This window comes from Conger conger, chromosome 5, assembly GCF_963514075.1.
Source record: "Conger conger chromosome 5, fConCon1.1, whole genome shotgun sequence".
Classification (NCBI taxonomy): Eukaryota; Metazoa; Chordata; class Actinopteri; order Anguilliformes; family Congridae; genus Conger; species Conger conger.
Genome location: NC_083764.1, coordinates 46,787,813 through 46,806,177, shown reverse-complemented (window position 1 = coordinate 46,806,177; position 18,365 = coordinate 46,787,813). Strand labels below are relative to the sequence as shown.

At 39.1% G+C, this 18,365-nt stretch overlaps 1 protein-coding gene across 1 annotated transcript in view; it reads left to right on the top strand.

The window, feature by feature from the left end:
- The window catches only part of LOC133128891 (uncharacterized), a 39,581-nt gene extending 37,679 nt beyond the window's left edge, over positions 1-1,902 (top strand). Inside the window, exons 6-8 of the mRNA XM_061242695.1 lie at positions 1,405-1,530; positions 1,614-1,781; positions 1,840-1,902. Of these exons, the coding sequence (XP_061098679.1) occupies positions 1,405-1,530; positions 1,614-1,781; positions 1,840-1,902 (357 nt within the window). The remainder of the gene's footprint in view (positions 1-1,404; positions 1,531-1,613; positions 1,782-1,839) is intronic.
- The last annotated feature ends 16,463 nt before the right edge of the window (positions 1,903-18,365 follow it).

Sequence of the window (18,365 nt, the reverse complement as noted above, 5' to 3'; positions counted from 1 at the left end):
CCTCTAGGGTCTTTCAGCGAACTTATCCCTGGTTATGGGTATGCACTTTGTTGTACGTCGCTCTGGATAAGAGCGTCTGCCAAATGCCAATAATGTAATGTAATGTAAATTCTCAAATGAAATACATTCAGCTGAAAGTTTCTGTCACAGAGACCAGATGGGGAAAATGTTTTCAGTTAAATTAATTCTGAAGCTGAAATATGATGTATTATTGCTGATGGAAATGTTTCACTTCAACCATGGAAAATAGTTCAAAACAGTACTTTGTACTGCACTGACTTTTTGAGAGATGCTGTCAGGTTCTTGTTCAGAGATTATGGGTTTCCTGTCACTGTGGGCGTCAGGGCACAGTAGTACAGTGCGGAGTCTGTCACTTCAGCAGAGGAGATCTCCAGATGCACACGCTTGTTGTCTTTATCATTTTTAACAATAAACCGTCCTTTTTCATCTGTTTTATTGAGAGTCCCTGCGACCAGGATGAGGAATTCAGCTTTGGATCGGGGATACTGGCGATACCAGAACAGAGTGATTGCAGCAGCTGTGTAAGTGCATGAGAGTTTAACAGTGTTTCTCTCCAGAACATTCACTTCTTTAGCTGTTGGTGTTATTTCCTCCTGAAAACTGTCATCTGTGGAAGAAGAAAAAAATTCAGACGTTTTTTATGACCATAAGAACTGGACATTATTCAGATAATGTACACAATCATTTGGATTTACAATATAATAAATATTAACAATCAGCATTTTGTTCCTTTATTGAGTTGATGATTATATCGACATGATTGTTTTTCTTCACAAAGTTCAGCAATAACCAACACTAGCAAGCCAAGTTCTGGTTTGACAAAAAAAAGGGTTCATGTCTTCTTCGTTAGAACTGAAAACAAAAATATATTTTAATAAAAACAATACATCAAACTAAAATCATGATGCTCAAACAAGTCTGACCAGTACAACAGAGGAGAAAAATGCATTCGGTCACTTACCCACCCTTGCTGAAAACAGAAGAAATATACAGAGCAACATTATGAAACACTGACTTGAAGCACAGCTAGAACAGAATAGGTCCTCCACTCTGACTCCCTCTGCATAGTTTTAACAGGAAATTCCCCACACATTGAATATGTAGCTCCTCCTTCTGACATAAAAGTTACAAAACATAACTGCATTCACATCCATTATCACAGTAGTTCCTGTAAGGGTAATTTTCTTAATTGATTCTTAATTGACAATGTGTGTTAGACAATCACATGATTACAAATAACCTTTTAGTGATAATCCTAATTACTATTAGACCACTTTCTGAATTAAGTGCTTACTATGAGTCTTTCTCTGTCTCTCTCCAGCAGACAGACAGCCTTTGACCTTAATGTCTCTGCTTCTCAGCTTGCACATTCTGGTCTTACAGCAAGGTCAACAAGACCAGAATGTCCCGGGGGTGGCCCTGCTGGAGGGTGTGGTCCGTCTGACCCGGGGGGCGCATGCTCCGAGGTGGTGCAGTGGCTACCCGTGGAGGGGTGGGAAAAGGTGGATGGTGAGGTGTGTTTGTTGGAGGGGGTGGTGGACGGAGGTGAGTGGCAGGTGGACTGGGCTGTGGTCTGTGTGCGGGGGGGGAAGGTCCCCCTCCGCGTGGTTAACATGCACCCCTACCCTCTTTCCCTACCCCGGCGGCGCCCCCTAGCCATGGTGTCCCTCATCGCCCCCTCGCAGGTACAGGGTGAGAGTGACCTGGTTCTGCGGACCCCCCGTCCGGGGGAGGTGGAGGTGGGTGTGCGGACCGCGCAGGTGCCCCTAGGGGTGGGGAGCGCTCTGCCTTCTCCTGAGTTGCAGGGCCTCACCCCAGAGCAACAACAGCAGGCAGGGGTGTTCGCAGCACATGAGGAGGACTTTGGCCGGACCGAGGTAGTGTGCCATCCGATACCGACCGGGAATGCTCCCCCTCGTCATGAGCGATATTGCCCTCTGCCCCCAGGTCTGTACCCGGAGCTGCGGTCCTTGGTGCAGGGGATGCTAGAGAGCAGGGTGATCGTGGAGAGCTCCAGTCCCTGGGCCGTGCCGGTGGTCCTGGTCCAGAAGAAGGATGGGGCCTGGCGGTTCTGCGTGGACTACCGCCGCCTGAACGCGGTTACACACAAAGACGCTTACCCGCTCCCCAGGATCGAGGAGTCACTCACGGGTATGAAGCGGGCAGAGTGGTTCTCGACCCTGGATTTGGCGAGCGGGTATTGGCAGGTGGCGGTGGACCCGCGGGGCCGCGAGAAGACCGCCTTTGCCACACCCCTCGGCCTCCTCCAGTTTGAGCGGATGCCGTTCGGCCTGTGCAATGCTCCTGCCACGTTCCAGAGGTTGATGCAGAGGTGTCTGGGGGACCTGGTAAATGATTCCATCTTGATATATCTGGATGATATCGTGGTCTTTTCCCCATCTGCATCACCTGGAGGCAGTGTTTGAGCGGCTGGGCCGGTATGGGCTGAAGCTCCAGCCCCAGAAATGCCACTTCTTCCGGAAGGAGGTGCGGTACCTGGGGCATGTGGTGAGCTTGAGGGGGGTGGCTACAGACCCGGACAAGACGGCTGCGGTCCAGGACTGGCCGGCTCCCGAGACAAACAATTACATACAAATATAACAAAACTGATCAGATTGGGTGCATCAATAGGCTGCTATGTACAATACAGTTTCAGTGAACTGTTTCAGTTCATTCATGATTTTATCCTAAAACTTATGAATACAATAGATGTTTGGCTTGTTATGAATTACTTTGTCATCAATTACTGTATTCATCATCTACAAAAGTGTTGTTCATTTTAGTGGCCATGTGTCTACATGTAAACCAATTAGTAGCGTACCTCTTTTTTATATCATTATTTTCAATATAGCATGAAAAGCAGAACATGAACATAAATTGCAACATAGCAAACCTTTCAGGAATTTACCGACAAACCACAAAAATTATATTTCAGATCATAGCATACCACTTAATAACCAAATAGCCATCTTCACAATGTAACCTAATGCCACACTGTGTTATTTTCCTGGGTTGAAATTGATCAGCTGACAAAATATGAAAACTTAAATTGATCTACATTGTTGCTTTTCATAAATTTTAACAGTTGTTATGGTGGTAGTGGCTGCTAATTTTCTGAATATAATTCTAGTATTTGTTATACATCAGTGGACGGCACGGATGGTGCAGTGGGTAGCACTGCCACCTCACAGCAAGGAGGTCCTGGGTTCGAATCCCTGTCAGCCGGGTGCCTCTCTGTGTGGAGTTTGCATGTTCTCCCCGTGTTTGCGTGCGTTTCCTCCAGGTACTCTGGTTTCCTCCCACAGTCCAAAGACAGGCATGTTAGGCTGATTGGAGAGTCTAAATTGCCCGTAGGTATGAGTGTGTGAGTGAATGGTGTGTGTGCCCTGCGATGGACTGGCGACCTGTCCAGGGTGTATTCCTGCCTTTCGCCCAATGTATGCTGGGATAGGCTCCAGCCCCCCTGCAACCCTGTTCAGGATAAGTGGGTTAGGATAATGAATGAATGAATGTCATACATCAGTATTAACTGGTAGGTTTTTACATTTTGCCATATGCTTTTTTATTTAAATTAAGACCACTCTTCCCATGCAATATTATTTGTAAAGTTGGCAATCCTATGTATGCTCCTTTCAGTACTTTATACATACAGTAGTGTGCAGTGAGGTTATACACCACCACGTTTGTCTAAAAGGGGTCCTAACAAATAACTTCTTTAAAAATGTAATCTTAAAATGTTTTGGGGAAAATGTATTGAACAATACTATTGTAGGCAATAAGAACAAAAAAAAAAACATTCCCACAATTACATTGGGGTAAAAGTATGGCTCATAAACAGAAACACTGAAAACATATTTTTTTTGCATTGTTTTGCATAGCATTAATGGCTCATTCCATGATTGTGGATGCTAAACACATTTTTTTACTGGTTCAAAGCAACATTATTCTGCAAAATTACTTCTAGTCAGTTGTTCCAGTATTTAAGGTAACACGAACTTTGAGCAGTGTAACAGTGTTAAACACGATGGCACGACGAAAGGAGCTCTCTGTTTACTTATTTTCATCTACATGAACCAATATTACATGAAATAAATACTCGAATAGTACAGATTTATCTTCATTGTGTTAAGTGTGTAATCATCACAGCACACTACTGTATCTTGGTCTGTATGAGTTTAGTTTGGTCGCAAAATGATAGGGAAAAGACTGCAGTGAAATGGTGACATCTTGTGTGAAACTGGAGACATTACACGACACTGGTCCCAATGCAGTGATGTTCTTCCTGCTGATGCATTCCAGAGACTGCGCCAAATTAGACACAGCCCCTACTGCTGACAGGCATCTTTATTGGTTTGAGCCAGTAGAAACGTACAGTACAGCAAACAATTTGGGAAATGGTGGGGGGTGTTTTTTTTAACTTGTTTTTATGTCAAACATTTATATTTAAAATATTTGGTGAGCGGGATTAAAGTCTTTAAGTCAATAAATTATTATCTATGAAAGTATATAACAATATGGAGGAAAATAAATGTACGGGTTTCTATATTGTCTCAGGTAGCATCAGAGGTTTTTATACAGAGTTTACTGGTTTCCTGTCACTGTGGGCTGCAGGGCACAGCAGTACAGTGCAGAGTCCGTCACTTTTGCAAAGGAGAGCTCCAGATGCACATGGCTGTTTTCTTTTTCATGTTTAACAATAAACCCCTCTTTCTCTGCTCTCTCATTGTATCTGTTGATGAGGATGATGAATTCTGGTTTTGATCTGGGGTATTGGCGATACCAGTGTAGATAAGCCCCAGCATTAGAGGTAGTGTAGTTGCATGACAGTGTGACACTGCTGCCCTCCAAAATCTGCACTGCATTAGTTACTGATGTGATTCCATCCTGAAAACTGTTACCTGCAGAAGAAAATGTTGTTTGATATTGTAGATTTTATGTACATATTTTGGGTGGCAGATGAAATACATGTCAAGTGAATTATTCAAATTGAGAAAACAACCATTTATTTCTTTGAAGAAGAGGTTTTCTGGAATGTTTTTTAGTTTTTTCCAAACTCCAGGTCTGTTCAGTTGCTGCAGATACAGTTTTATAATTGGTGACACTAAATCTTGCAGGAATCATTAATGCTTAATAAAGCTTAATTCAATTACCTTACATACAACAATATTTAATACTGCTGTATTATACTGTATGTACTCCTATCGTAATCATACATTTGGTAAATGTCTCTGGAGTGTCTATGTTCGGCCACCAGATTCTGAAAATAACATAATTCCAGCTGTATTGGAGCTTCTAAAATAGCTCTACAGATGAAAGAATTGGAGGATGCCACTTACCCACCACTGCTGATAGCAGAAGTAAACAGTGCAGCCTCATGACAGCTGTTAGAAAGAAACTCTGTCTTTAAGCACAGCTAGAAGAGAAGTCCTCCACTCTGACTCCCTCTGTGTAGTTTTAACTGGAAGCTCCTCCCACTCACTGGCTGCTCAGCTTCTCCTCCAGACACACAACTCAACTGCATGTTTGAAATCTGTAGTACGAAAAGAAAGATCATTTTGTGTTAAAGTTGAAATTGTACTTCCCTCTAGGGTCTTTCAGTGCACTTATCCCTGGTTATGGGTTTGCACTTTGTTGTACGTCGCTCTGGATAAGAGCGTCTGCCAAATGCCATTAATGTAATGTAATGTAATGTAAAGGGATCATCTACAGCACAGGTGACATCAAATGCATTATTTGATTGGAAATGGTTCACATAAAGATTTAAATAAATATGTTGTCTGTTTATTATACAGCGGTGTTATGCATGAAGAAAACAGAAATTCCTTTTCTGTGCAGGTGGACAGTGACACACAACAAAAGCTGTGTTTATTTTCACTCATGATGTTACTTATGGTGCATTTAAATGCTGCATTCAGATTTAAGGAAAGGATTTAGTGATGGATAGGATACAGTTTCTCTTCGTTAATTGTCTAAGGATGGATCCTTAAAAAAACCTAGCCTTTGTGACAAATTAATGCCCCAGAAATCATTGCAATCCTGTTATTTTTATACCACAAAATGTAAAAGAATATTCAGTGCAGACCATTTACAGGTGCATTGGACTTGGGCCAATGTAGATAAGACATTGAGACACATTTCCTTTTGTGGCTTTAACAACTTTTTGGTTATGATTAAAAAAACAAGTTCAAAGTGATGGAATCCTGGCAGGTTTTTGTATGAGAGCTGGCATTAATATATCACTGTGAGCTCCAGTGCACAGTAATACAATGCAGAGTCTTCTGGAATTAATTTTGAAATTGTCAAAGTTGTTTTGCCACTGTATTTATCAGCAGTTGCGTCAAATCGTTCTTCGGCAAAATTAGCTGTGTGAGACCAGTCCCCCCTGTACAGTATAAACTGAAGGGCTGACCCAGGCTTCTGACGGTACCAGTAGAAGAGATAATAGTTTGAGCTGCTTGTGCTGAAAGTACATTCCATGGTGACTGGTTGTCCTTCTGTCATGTTTAATAACTTGACTTCTCCAGAGGAAATGCCTAAAATAAATACATACAGAAATAAAAAAGAATTAAGTAGTCACAAGAAAGATTATTAACTGAAGCAAACCATGTATTCTGATGAGGTTGGTAAAGATAACTTACAGAAGGTAACAGTTAACACCAGGCCTGTAAGAAGCTGCATCTTGTTGTGAGGCGAAGCTTCAAGTTATTAGAGGAGAGAGAACCTGGGGCAGAATATGTGCCTTAGTTTTTTTCTGAGGATGTGTGGGAGGGGCAACAGTGATCTGATGAGAATGTAAAACTACTGAATGTGTCATTTGTAAACTCTCACTCTCACTCCTTTTGTGATGCTATGTTGCCCAGTGGGGCTGTGGGCCAAAATCAGCACTCACAACCATAATGTGTTTGCAGATTGTGAAGCACAGCACTGCACCAAAAGCTAATGTTTGAGCTGGATGGACCATCACTTGGCCAAAAAAGAAGAAAAAAGAAGAAGAATCTATTGGCTTATCAATCGCTCAAACAAGCTTGACCCCAAGCGCAAGCATTATACAACAGTATACAGTTCAACAATAATCATACAGCAGTGGATTAGGGAACCATTAAGCCCAACGTAGGCTATTGGGTTTTAAGCTTTGCTATACACAACAATATATTCAAAAAATGAGAGTGCATATTATGGAATGTAAATTATGAAATGCAAGTCAAGTCTCAAGTCTCCAGAATGGTGCAGCCTAAACAACAGTATGGCTATAGAAATTAATCATGATTCCTATGCTAATTTAAGATATAGCAACCAGAAGTGTCAAAGACTTATTTTGTATATGACATCCTGTGTATGACAATTGAAGAAGCAGTATTATCAAGGGCACACAAAAAAAATGGTTATTTCATTTATTAATTCATATATCAATGAACTAGAATGCCTGAGCCAACGTTTTGGAAAAGCGTTTCTTGAAAATGCTGGAGAAAGGCTTGCCAAAACCTCAGGTCTGGTGTGGTAGGTAAATAATATATGAATAAATAAGATGAAATAAATGACCATTCTATTTTTTTAAGAACTCTGTGTGATACATGTGATAATGAAAGCATTACCATGGCCTTAGGTATAAGATGATGGTCAATAGCAAAATAGGGGCCGGTTACATTAACACAGATTAATCTTAATCCTGGACTAAATGCAGTTTTGTATGGATAGATAATCTCCAATTAAATTTTGTCTCAGTCTAGGCTAAATCTGAATCTGCGACTCAAGAATAATAATTATAAACAAAGTTACAAAGTGTTGAAATTTGAATCATGTTGCCATATTGGTTTATTAATATACTCTTACTTTTACATTTTTAAATGAAAGGTAACTGTTAAGCATTTACTTTAATCATTTTTTAACAATCAAATGAGGATATTGAAGATATTGTTTATGCAAGAAATCGGGAGCTATGATTTTTGGACTACATCTACATTATCTTATAGGAGAACCTCGTATCCTAAGGAATGCCATTGTACTATTGCATAGTAAAATTATACATCATTTCAAAACCGCATGCAACTACAGTACATGTCAAACTCGGTTTCTACGGTAGCTTTTAATGTTAACGTCCATTACAAACAAGCTCTCTCGAAAATACAGTTAATATTTATATGATGCTGGAACACCAAACAATGTCCACGCAACTAGTATATAACGTCACCTAATAAGACATTCAGAATCACTCGCTGTCCTGCTTGCATGTCGATCTTAAAGGCCATGCTGAAAGGTTTTTTTTTTAATAGTGCATCAGGCTCCAGATCAAAATCCCATTACATGGCCGTTTTACTGAAAACGCGGCTGCAACTACGTTGACAGTGAAAATGTATGGGGGTTTTCTTCAGCCAACCTGAAGAAGTTTGTTTTAACGTTAATGTACCTGAGGCTCGTGGTTCTCCAGCTTGCATAGCTTTTCAAGATCAACCATTTGAAATGTAAGCCAAAATCGCTACAACTTGTCAGTCAACAAAATAAGAAAATATGCGCTTCTGTTATGCAGATTAAATGGTAACGCGAACATTAGCGAAACAGAGTCTGAAACGCGAGTTAAGGCAACAGTGAACAGCGGTGGGATCAGCTGCGGTGCTGGTAAACTGACAGTTGAGTTTTCAAATGTCTGTTGAAATTTGACGTGGATTCTCCCGTATCTATATTTTAATTCTCTACATTTTGCTAGTTGCAATCATTTTGTTTGGCTCGATGAGCTTGAATTATTTAAACTCAAAGGCCACAACATGCGGAACTGTAATCTTAGCGAGCTATGCTGTAAGAAATACATCGTAGGGTGTTGCTATGGTTGCTACTAAAAGGCGCACGGTGTGAGTGTGTTCTAACTAAGAAATATCTTTAATATAAGTAATTGGGAAAAAAAAACGTAACTTCGTCATTTTCACGATGCCATTTGGGAGACTCTTATTGTTCATGAGTCCTCGAGTCGAGTCCGAATCGAGTGCGACTCGAGTCCGCATCTCTGCTGTTTAACCCCTCATCTAGACACAAAACGAGGATCAAACTGTTTAAATACACAAATAAATTGTTCTTCCTGGCTTATTGGAATACAAAACAAGCTGATCTGAATTGCAATGTACTTACTTTAATTTAAAACTGCAATATCATACTTAGGTATCCTTTATAAAATTTGGACCACATCGCTAAACATTACCTCTTGCAAAGCAATTGAAACCTTTGAAAAATGTAACAGTACCATGTCACTTTCATTTATATCTGGACCCCTTTTTCTCCCAATTTGGTAGCCAATTGTACCCTATTTAATCCAATTAGTGTTAGCTGGGGGATACGTCCCACGACGGCCCGAAGGGATCTGGCGATCCGAGAACAACACGCTTTCTTCAAGCCATCTCGTTTCATGCTCATGACCGTAATTTCGAGGTGCCCGGGTGCTGTTGTGCGTGGTGATCCGCTAACCCTGCCACGTCCCTCCCTCTCGAGCGAGCCAATTATGCCACTCCACGAGAGCCGGCCAAACTTGGCTTTTGGCAGGACCGGGAATTGAGCCCCAGTCCTCCAGAGAGATGTACCATCAAGTGCAAACCAGGGACAATTGCGCTGAAAAAGAATTAGTAGTTTTAGTCTGAGTAGCAACTGCTGTTCTATAACTACATTTTTTTTTTTACCCTTATGAATACATTCCATTCCCCCCCCCCCTCCCATCCATCCATCCATCCATTATCTGAACCCGCTTATCCCGATCAGGGTCGCAGGGGGGCTGGAGCCTATCCCAGCATACATTGGGCGAAAGGCAGGAATACACCCTGGACAGGTCGCCAGTCCATCGCAGGGCACACGCACCATTCACTCACACACTCATGCCTACGGGCAATTTAGACTCTCCAATCGGCCTAACCTGCATGTCTTTGGACTGTGGGAGGAAACCGGAGTACCCGGAGGAAACCCACGCAGACACGGGGAGAACATGCAAACTCCGCACAGAGAGGCCCCGGCCGACGGGGATTCGAACCCAGGACCTCCTTGCTGTGAGGCCCCCCCCTCCCCATTATTGTTATTATTATCCTCAGAAACTCAAACAATCCTTATATTAATAGTAATATTCCTGTTTTATTAATTGACCTTTACATTATTGCGGGGATTATTATTAGCATTGGATTTGGGGAACTCTTTCTGGGACACAAGTCGGGTATAGTTGGGCTGCAAGTTAAACATTGCTATACTAAAGGTGATTTGATTGACTTTGATTTGCAGTTTCATTCTGTATTTAATCTTTGAAAGGGCTGAGAAGGCTGCCTCACATCTGTATATTGAGGAGAACATTGAGCCAACCTTCCAGGTTCATTTAGAGATACTTTGGAAGCTGAGTTATAGAAGATTAACTTATATCCCTTGTCGAAACTTCCTATTTGCAGTACCTACAACCTACATTTGTTTGTTCACTGTTCATTAGTTTATAAACTACTGATATATTCTGACTTTATACAGAATAAAATTATTCATAGACATGACCTTTCCCAGATGTAGGCAAAAGAGGCAGGAAACCCAGTTATTAAAAGTAGGTTTACTGGTTTTTAAGAGATTTCCATCACGGAATGGGGTCCCCAAACATGATAGGTTAATATTTTTTTGCCTAAGACTTCAGCACTCTACTGTACATTTTATATTACTATTTGTCTCAGGTGCTGCCGGGTTTTTGCACAGAGTTTATGGGTTTCCTGTCACTGTGGGCTGCAGGGCACAGTAGTACAGTGCAGAGTCTGTCACTTCAGCAGAGGAGATCTCCAGATGGACTTGTTTGGTTGTTTTATTGAGTTTAGTTGAGTAGTATGGAGGATCAGCTCTTCTAATAGACTCAGTGGATACCACAATCAGGAGGAGAAATTCAGGTTTAGATCTGGGGCATTGCTGATACCAGTGCAGACTGAATGCAGAACCAGTGTAGGTGAATGCCAGTGTTATATTGCTGCCCTCCAAAGCATGTACTGCACTTGCCAATGGCACAATTTCATCTTCAGAACTGACGTCTGTAGAACAAAAGAGAAACTTTCATTTATATTTACACATACTATACATTATTTTTTCAGCAGTTATATAGCATATTCAAAAAAAAATTATTAAACCTTTCAAAGAGTACTTTATGGAATTTAATGAGAATAAAATTTAGCCTTTCACTTACCCACCACTGTTGAAAACAGAAATAATAAACAGTGCAGCAACATGACTGCTATTGTAAAGAAAAACCAACTAAGCACAGCAATGGTAGAATAAGTCTACCACTATGACAGCCCCTGTATATTTGTAAAAGGAAACTCCTCCCACTCATTTAGCATTTAGCATGTTACACCTTCACCAGTAGACATAAAAGGAAATTGTTTCATTGGTGCCCTGATTACAGTACAGAAAATTCACAAATAACCTGTTATATCCCCAGCCCTCTCCCTGCTGTCCCTAGTAGCATTAGTCTGGTGTGCTGTGTATTTTTAACTTTGATTGCAGGCAATTAATCTATTTTTAATTTTGATTCATTCACCTGGTGACTCAATCTCCACTGATGAAATGCAGTCTTTTTAATATAAATTTAAATGAGCAGTTCCAATATTATTTATCATTTGTTTTGTAGTTCGCACTATCAATGGCTAAATTGGCTAAATTGGCTAAATTGGGACATCTAGTGGCCACCGCAGCATGCTGAGGCGCAGTGACGTGTTTATTCCGGCATGGGTCTGTGACTGCAGCTGAACGAAAATTGTATGATCATTTAAAGAACAGATGATTTTGAAAACATTTTTAAATGGTCACCGGTAATCAGTTAATTAAATCAAATCAATATTTGTTGTGACCATCCTGAGCCTTAAAAACTTATTGGAGAACTTGCCACAGCTCTTCTGCACACTTTAGCTGTCTCACTTGCTTCTGGCACTCCAGGTAATCCCAGATATATATATATATATATTTTTTGTGTGTGTGTGTTAGTATAAAAACACACATGTGAGATTTCCATATATTTATTTTCCAAAAGATTAAATTTTACAGAGACATTTTTGTATTTAATTTTAAAAAGTAACACATAACTATAAGCAATTGACTACTTTTTACATAAAAACTTGATCAAGGCTTTCTGAGATCAGAAGCAAGTAGCCGACCAAAGTCTGCAGAAGAACTGTGGCAACTCCTCCAACATGCTTGGAAACACCTCCCTGCTGATTGTCTTATAGAACTGCAGGACAGTGTTGGCCATCTCAGAGAAGTGATGCAGTTTTAATGCCAAAGGGTGGTCACAGAAAATATTGATTTGATTCAGTTTTGAACTATTCTGCCAAATTACTAAAATGTAATGTAATATGTATAGTACGTATAGGACCTTTCACTGAATCATTTTTGAAAGAATCTTATCTGTACAGAATGTTACACAGGTGCCTAAGACTTTTGCACAGTACTGTATATATATATATATATATATATATATATATATATATATATATATATATATATATATATATAATTGAACAGTACTGTTTATATATGACAGATTTTTCTCAAGTCACATCATCTTTCATGCAGTCACCCAGTGCAGGTGGATTTTAAAGCAGCCAGTGTGTCATTTGTTTGCTTGTGTAGATTTTTTTGATATAAAGCCATTATAATTTCTATTACGAATGAACTATTTCTCCAGAAATTACCTTTCTTTTTTAAAAAACATACTAGTTTATCAACAGGTAAATCAGGGTGGCCAACCAGAGTAGACAAAATGAGCAGTGGGCGATGATGTAAAATAATCCTCAACTCACTCCAGGTCTGAAAAACACCTCTTATTAAGGGGTTATATTTCGCAATAAGGGACAGCATTGCTATATCTATATCAACCCATGCTGCATTGGATTGCTTATACAGTATATCCAATCCATCACTCATTTAGCTTGAATTGACCGTACATAATGTTTGAATTGTAGAAGACCCCAACATATCTTTCTTTGGGGAGTTACAATATTTTATTCTCACCTTGGGTTTCCTATAATTCCCCAGACTGACTGAGCCATAGCATTTTCAAAATCTTTAAAAACATATCAAATAAGATATAAATGAGGTATCAAAAGCATTGACAATAGATAAAAGATACATGTCTTGAAACAATAAAAGAAAGGTTGTCAAAATAGTATTTCTGAATTGTATCTCGTCTTAGGTAGTGTCATGTTTTTTGGGACGAGAATGAAAGACTTTGGACAGCAACTGTACTGTATATTTACAAAAGAATCAGTAAGAAATGTGTGATCATTTGAAACAAAATAAGATTTTTCCTATGGCTGATTAAATATCTGCATTAGCAAGCTGTCATATAGGTCTACCTAATAAATGGTTTGTGAGTGTATATTTAGTCAAAAGGCAAACACCAGAAAGCGTTGCTGTTAATGTTTGTGCTAAAGGTAAATGCTGTCAGAATTTCCATGTAGACTGGTAACATGGGCAAAGGTTTCATATTGCATCAGAGGGCATGGAGGAGACTCCTGTATTCCCCCAGTTTGAAAATCTGCTCTGCACAAGAAGTGATATGTTTCATTTTTTTTAAATGTCAAGCTGTTTTCAGAATATTGTACTGAGCAACACAATTTGGACAAAATAAGTACAGTAAAATATTGATCACAAATTTATAGCACTTCATGGGAGTAAACAAAGATTCCAATATGTTCCCCTTTGTCCCCTTGTGTTTTTGTAAGGGAGAAGAACACTTCATCACCACATTGGGCCTCAGTGCACAGTAATACACAGCAGAGTCAGACAGCTGCACCTTCTGTATTGTTAAAGGTACGCTGCTTCAGGTTTTGTTGACATAAGCATCAAATCTCTCCATGAACTCTGTCACAGTCTTCTTGTTTCCATATGTGCTCCGTGTTAACATGTGTTTTGGAAATCCATTTGGATGTTGTATGTACCAGAAGAGATCTGCTGATGCAGTACTTGTTCTATAATTACAGCCAAGTGTCACAGATTCTCCTTCAAAAGCAATGACATCTCCTGTGGACTGAGTCACTGTGTCTTCAGCTCTACATTCTGAAAAAAGAACAAAGTTATTTGAGAAAGGATTATGAGGTTATGTAGCACAAAGCAGGAGTCACAAACAAAAACAATTAATAAATTAGGAAAGGACACAAAAACATACCAAAGCAACTGGCATAAATAATCAATAAAATCATCAGCCCAGTGCACATAACTGCAGTGTAAAATGAGTTTGAAATTCAGCAGACCAGTCTATACAGTATGGGAGCTGCAGCAGTGAACTCTCTCTAACAGCTGTTTCCACTCTGTGTGTCTGTAACTGCTGCAGTGTCAGTCTTTAAGGGGAGGAGTTTAGAACACTAGAACAGGGCGGTCAGTTTCAGCCCTGGGGAGCTACAAGGGTCTTTTCATTGACCCTCAGCACTTAATTGTTCAATTAAAGATGAAGGTTTATTATGCAGTTAACACTTCTAACCTGGTTCTTTGAGTCTAATTAGGTCGCAAATTTTATGGTTAAAAACATTTAGCATAAAGTACCTTGCCTGTTCTCCAGGGCTAACAGTACCCTGTACTACAATTAACTGCACTGCCAGCAATACCACTTCGCTACTGATTAGTTGTACTTTCTGACCTTGATATAAATAAATACATATGAATACATTTTCCATACATAAAACATCAATTTAACAATGAATAAAAAGTCCAAATATACAGTCCTGTAATTCCGATATGTATCAGTTATAATCAGCGTGAATAGTGGTAAAGAAGATAACTCCTTTGAAAATGTTTTTCATGAAAATGGCTCAGCGAACACTATTCACACTGTATTTTGATTACAATTGAAAGCTGCGTAAGATTGATTGTGTTGTCTATTATGTGTATTGACAAAGTCAATGCGTTTACTAATTTCATATTCTTTGATCCTGAATGCTGTAGCTTCAGAAGAAGGAGAGTAATTCAGGGAACCTCTATAAAGTAAAATGGTGACATCTAGACACTACAGTGCACTTCATCTATGTAAAGAAGTGTTATTTCAGCAGGTGTGCTCCAGTAACAGTGGTTGACTGAAAGCATACCTGTGCTTTTGCTTTGGGTGCTGACAAAAAACTCCATAATTCATACAACCCAGTCGGTTGATTTGCATTAATTCCTTTTTTTCCACAGTGAATATCATCACAGGATAGACTGTTTGAAAGCATTAAAACTGACACATCTATCTTTGTATATAAACTTTTTTTTAGCAATACCATTATATTGTAACATGTGAGCGCAGACTCAGCTTTTAATAAAGGGTATTTTTAATACATTTTGTTTTCGCCATGTAGTAATTACATATCTTCTTTATAATGGAATATAAAACAAAATAATGCTTTAGAGAATGTGGCATGCAGCAGCAGTCCACTGTGGATTCTTCTTGTTTTAGTCACAAGTACATAAGCATCTGCCTTTAAGGGGAGGTGCTCATATGAGTTTTCAACCAACATTTGTGTACTTGTGTTGTAATACTGCCACACAGTGGACAATATACTTTTTTTTTTTACTCAAATGCATTACCTTCATATTATAAAACAAATATAAGAAATATATTAACCAAAATTATCAAAATTTCTTTAAAATACAGTCCATAAAATGCCATCCATATGAAGTTCATCTCAGTAATTCATGCAATTAATTGAATACAGTACCAGTCAAAGTTTTCCTATTAATGTTTTATTTCCACTGTTTGTAATCAAACAATTCATATGTGGCCAAAGTGCAGATTCTCATATTTTATTAAACCATGTTTTTATACATTTTTGTTGCACCATGTAGTAATTACAGCACTTTTTATCCAATTCAATGACAATTTAACATAATGTCAAATAAAATAGTCATATTTTGTATTTGGTTGCATATTATTTGCATGCCATGACTTCCTGAAGTCTGTGACCAATCAACATTACCAGAGTCTGGATATCATATTTTCCGGTTGTCACAAAAATGATGCAAAAATCTCTTTGTATTTGAATTGATCTCTATGGGACTAGATTCAAATTTTTTTTAGTGGGGCGGCCTGTAGTGTAGTGGTTAAGGTAAATGACTGGGACACACAAGGTTGGTAGTTCTAATCCCAGTGTAGCCACAGATCTGCACAGCCGTTGAGCCCTTGAGCAAGGCCCTTAACCCTGCATTGCTCCAGGGGAGGATTGTCTCCTGCTTAGTCTAATCAACTGTATGTCGCTCTGGATAAGAGCGTCTGCCCAATGCCAATAATGTAATGTAATGTAATGGACTAGATTCAAATTTTGTCTGAATTTTCCAACCAGTGATTTCATTTCAAAATTTTGCATATGGGACCATTCAATGATTTATTTCACATGCACAGACACATACTCACATAGATATTTATAGTTAAATGCAAATCAGGTTGAATTAGTTGTTTTCCTCTGTGCTAATCTCATTTTTATTTCATATCAAACAATTACAGAGGCAAAACTCACAATGTATTTCATGTGTTTTTTCATATATACTGTATCTGTATACACTGCTGCAAACTCTTTTATCAATTTGTGTACCTTGTAATGTTGTTATGTTGCATTTTGTCTGAGTTACTGTCAGGTTTTTGTGATGAGTTCATAGGTTTCCTGTTACTGTGGGCTCCAGGGCACAGTAGTACAGTGCAGAGTCTATCACTGCAGCAGAGGAGATCTCCAGATGCACACGTTTGCTTTCTTTTTCATGTTTAACAATAAACCCCTCTTTGTCTGCACTCTCTTTGTATGTGTTGATGAGGATGATGAATTCAGGTTTTGATCTGGGGTATTGGCGATACCAGTGTAGATAATTCCCAGCAGTAGAAGTAGTGTAGTTGCATGACAGTGTGACACTGCTGCCTTCCAAAGCTTGCACTGCATTAGTTGCTGATGTAATTCCATCCTGAATACTGTCACCTGCTTTTGGCTTTTATATATTTTATGTATCATATTCACAGGTTAAGGGAATTATTTAAATACTAGAATTTCTATTCATATCGCATACAGTTGTATAAGTTGCACTTGTAAGACGCTTTGGATTAAAAGTGTCTGCCAAATGACAAAAATGTAAATGTAAATGTATAATCAGTGACACTAGATTTAGCAGGCATTATTAATGCTCAATAAAGCAATTACAAGTTAATTATATGACCTTACACGCAGCAACATTGCTGTGCTCCAGTCTTAATAGTGCATACAGTATTATACCTCTGGAGTGTCTCTGGCCACTACATCTAAAAATAACATCACTCCAGCTGTACTGGAGCTTGAGTGAAACAGCTCCACTGATGAAAGAATTTCAGGATGCCACTTACCCACCACTGCTGATAACAGAAATAAACAGTGCAGCATCATGATATCTGATAGAATGAAACACTGTCTTTAAACACAGCTAGAACAGAGTAAATCATCCATTCTGTGTCAATGAATACTCCCTCTGTGTAGTTTTGACAGGAAACTCCTCCCACTCTGAACACTTAGCCACTCTCCAGAATAAAAAAACAACCCCATGGATCAAACTGTTAAATAAATAAATTGCTTTCATTGATTCATTGCCATACATCACAAGCTACTCTGAATTAACTACTTTTGTAACTGCAATGTGATGCGTAAGTATGAATTACCTCATTCTAATTTGACCACCAGTTCAATTCAATAAATACATGTAGTTTTTGCTAGGCCTTTGAAATTACAGCCCATCATTTATTTCATTTATGCTCTTGGGAAATGGAAGTTAAGTAATTTAGGATGTCCTAGAAATTCAGATTCTTCATGTAGAGAATTGTTGTTGCATCATGTAGTACCAATTATAAAAAGGAACAATACACTATATAGGTAGATTTCTTGTGCTGTGTTTTGTGGTCCCAGGATGCAAATGTTACAGTTGTGTAAAGACTCCTGAACACACAGGCATTGAGGCATTTGTAAACAAAACAGAATGAGACATTTACCACCCCAGATATTGGCAAAAAAAAGAAGAAATCCTGATGTAGATGCAATACAAAGTGTGACCATTTCTGAACGTAGTAGGAACAAAAATATTATATACACCCCTCACAATTGCACCAGGACATTCTTACAATTCATTTTCAGATGTATTGGTGTTATAATATATGGTGGCTGAAAGAAAGATATTCTAAAACATGCAATTATGCCTCAATAGTACATGAGATGCTCCGTTGTCTCAGGTAGTTGCAGTTTATGGGTTTCCTGTCACTGGGCTGCAGGGCACAGTGCACAGTCTGTCACTTCAGCAGAGGAGATCTCCAGATGCACAATGTTGTTCTCTTTGTCATGTTTAGCAGAAAATCTCCCATTCTCATTTTCTTTGTTTTGCTTTCTTTG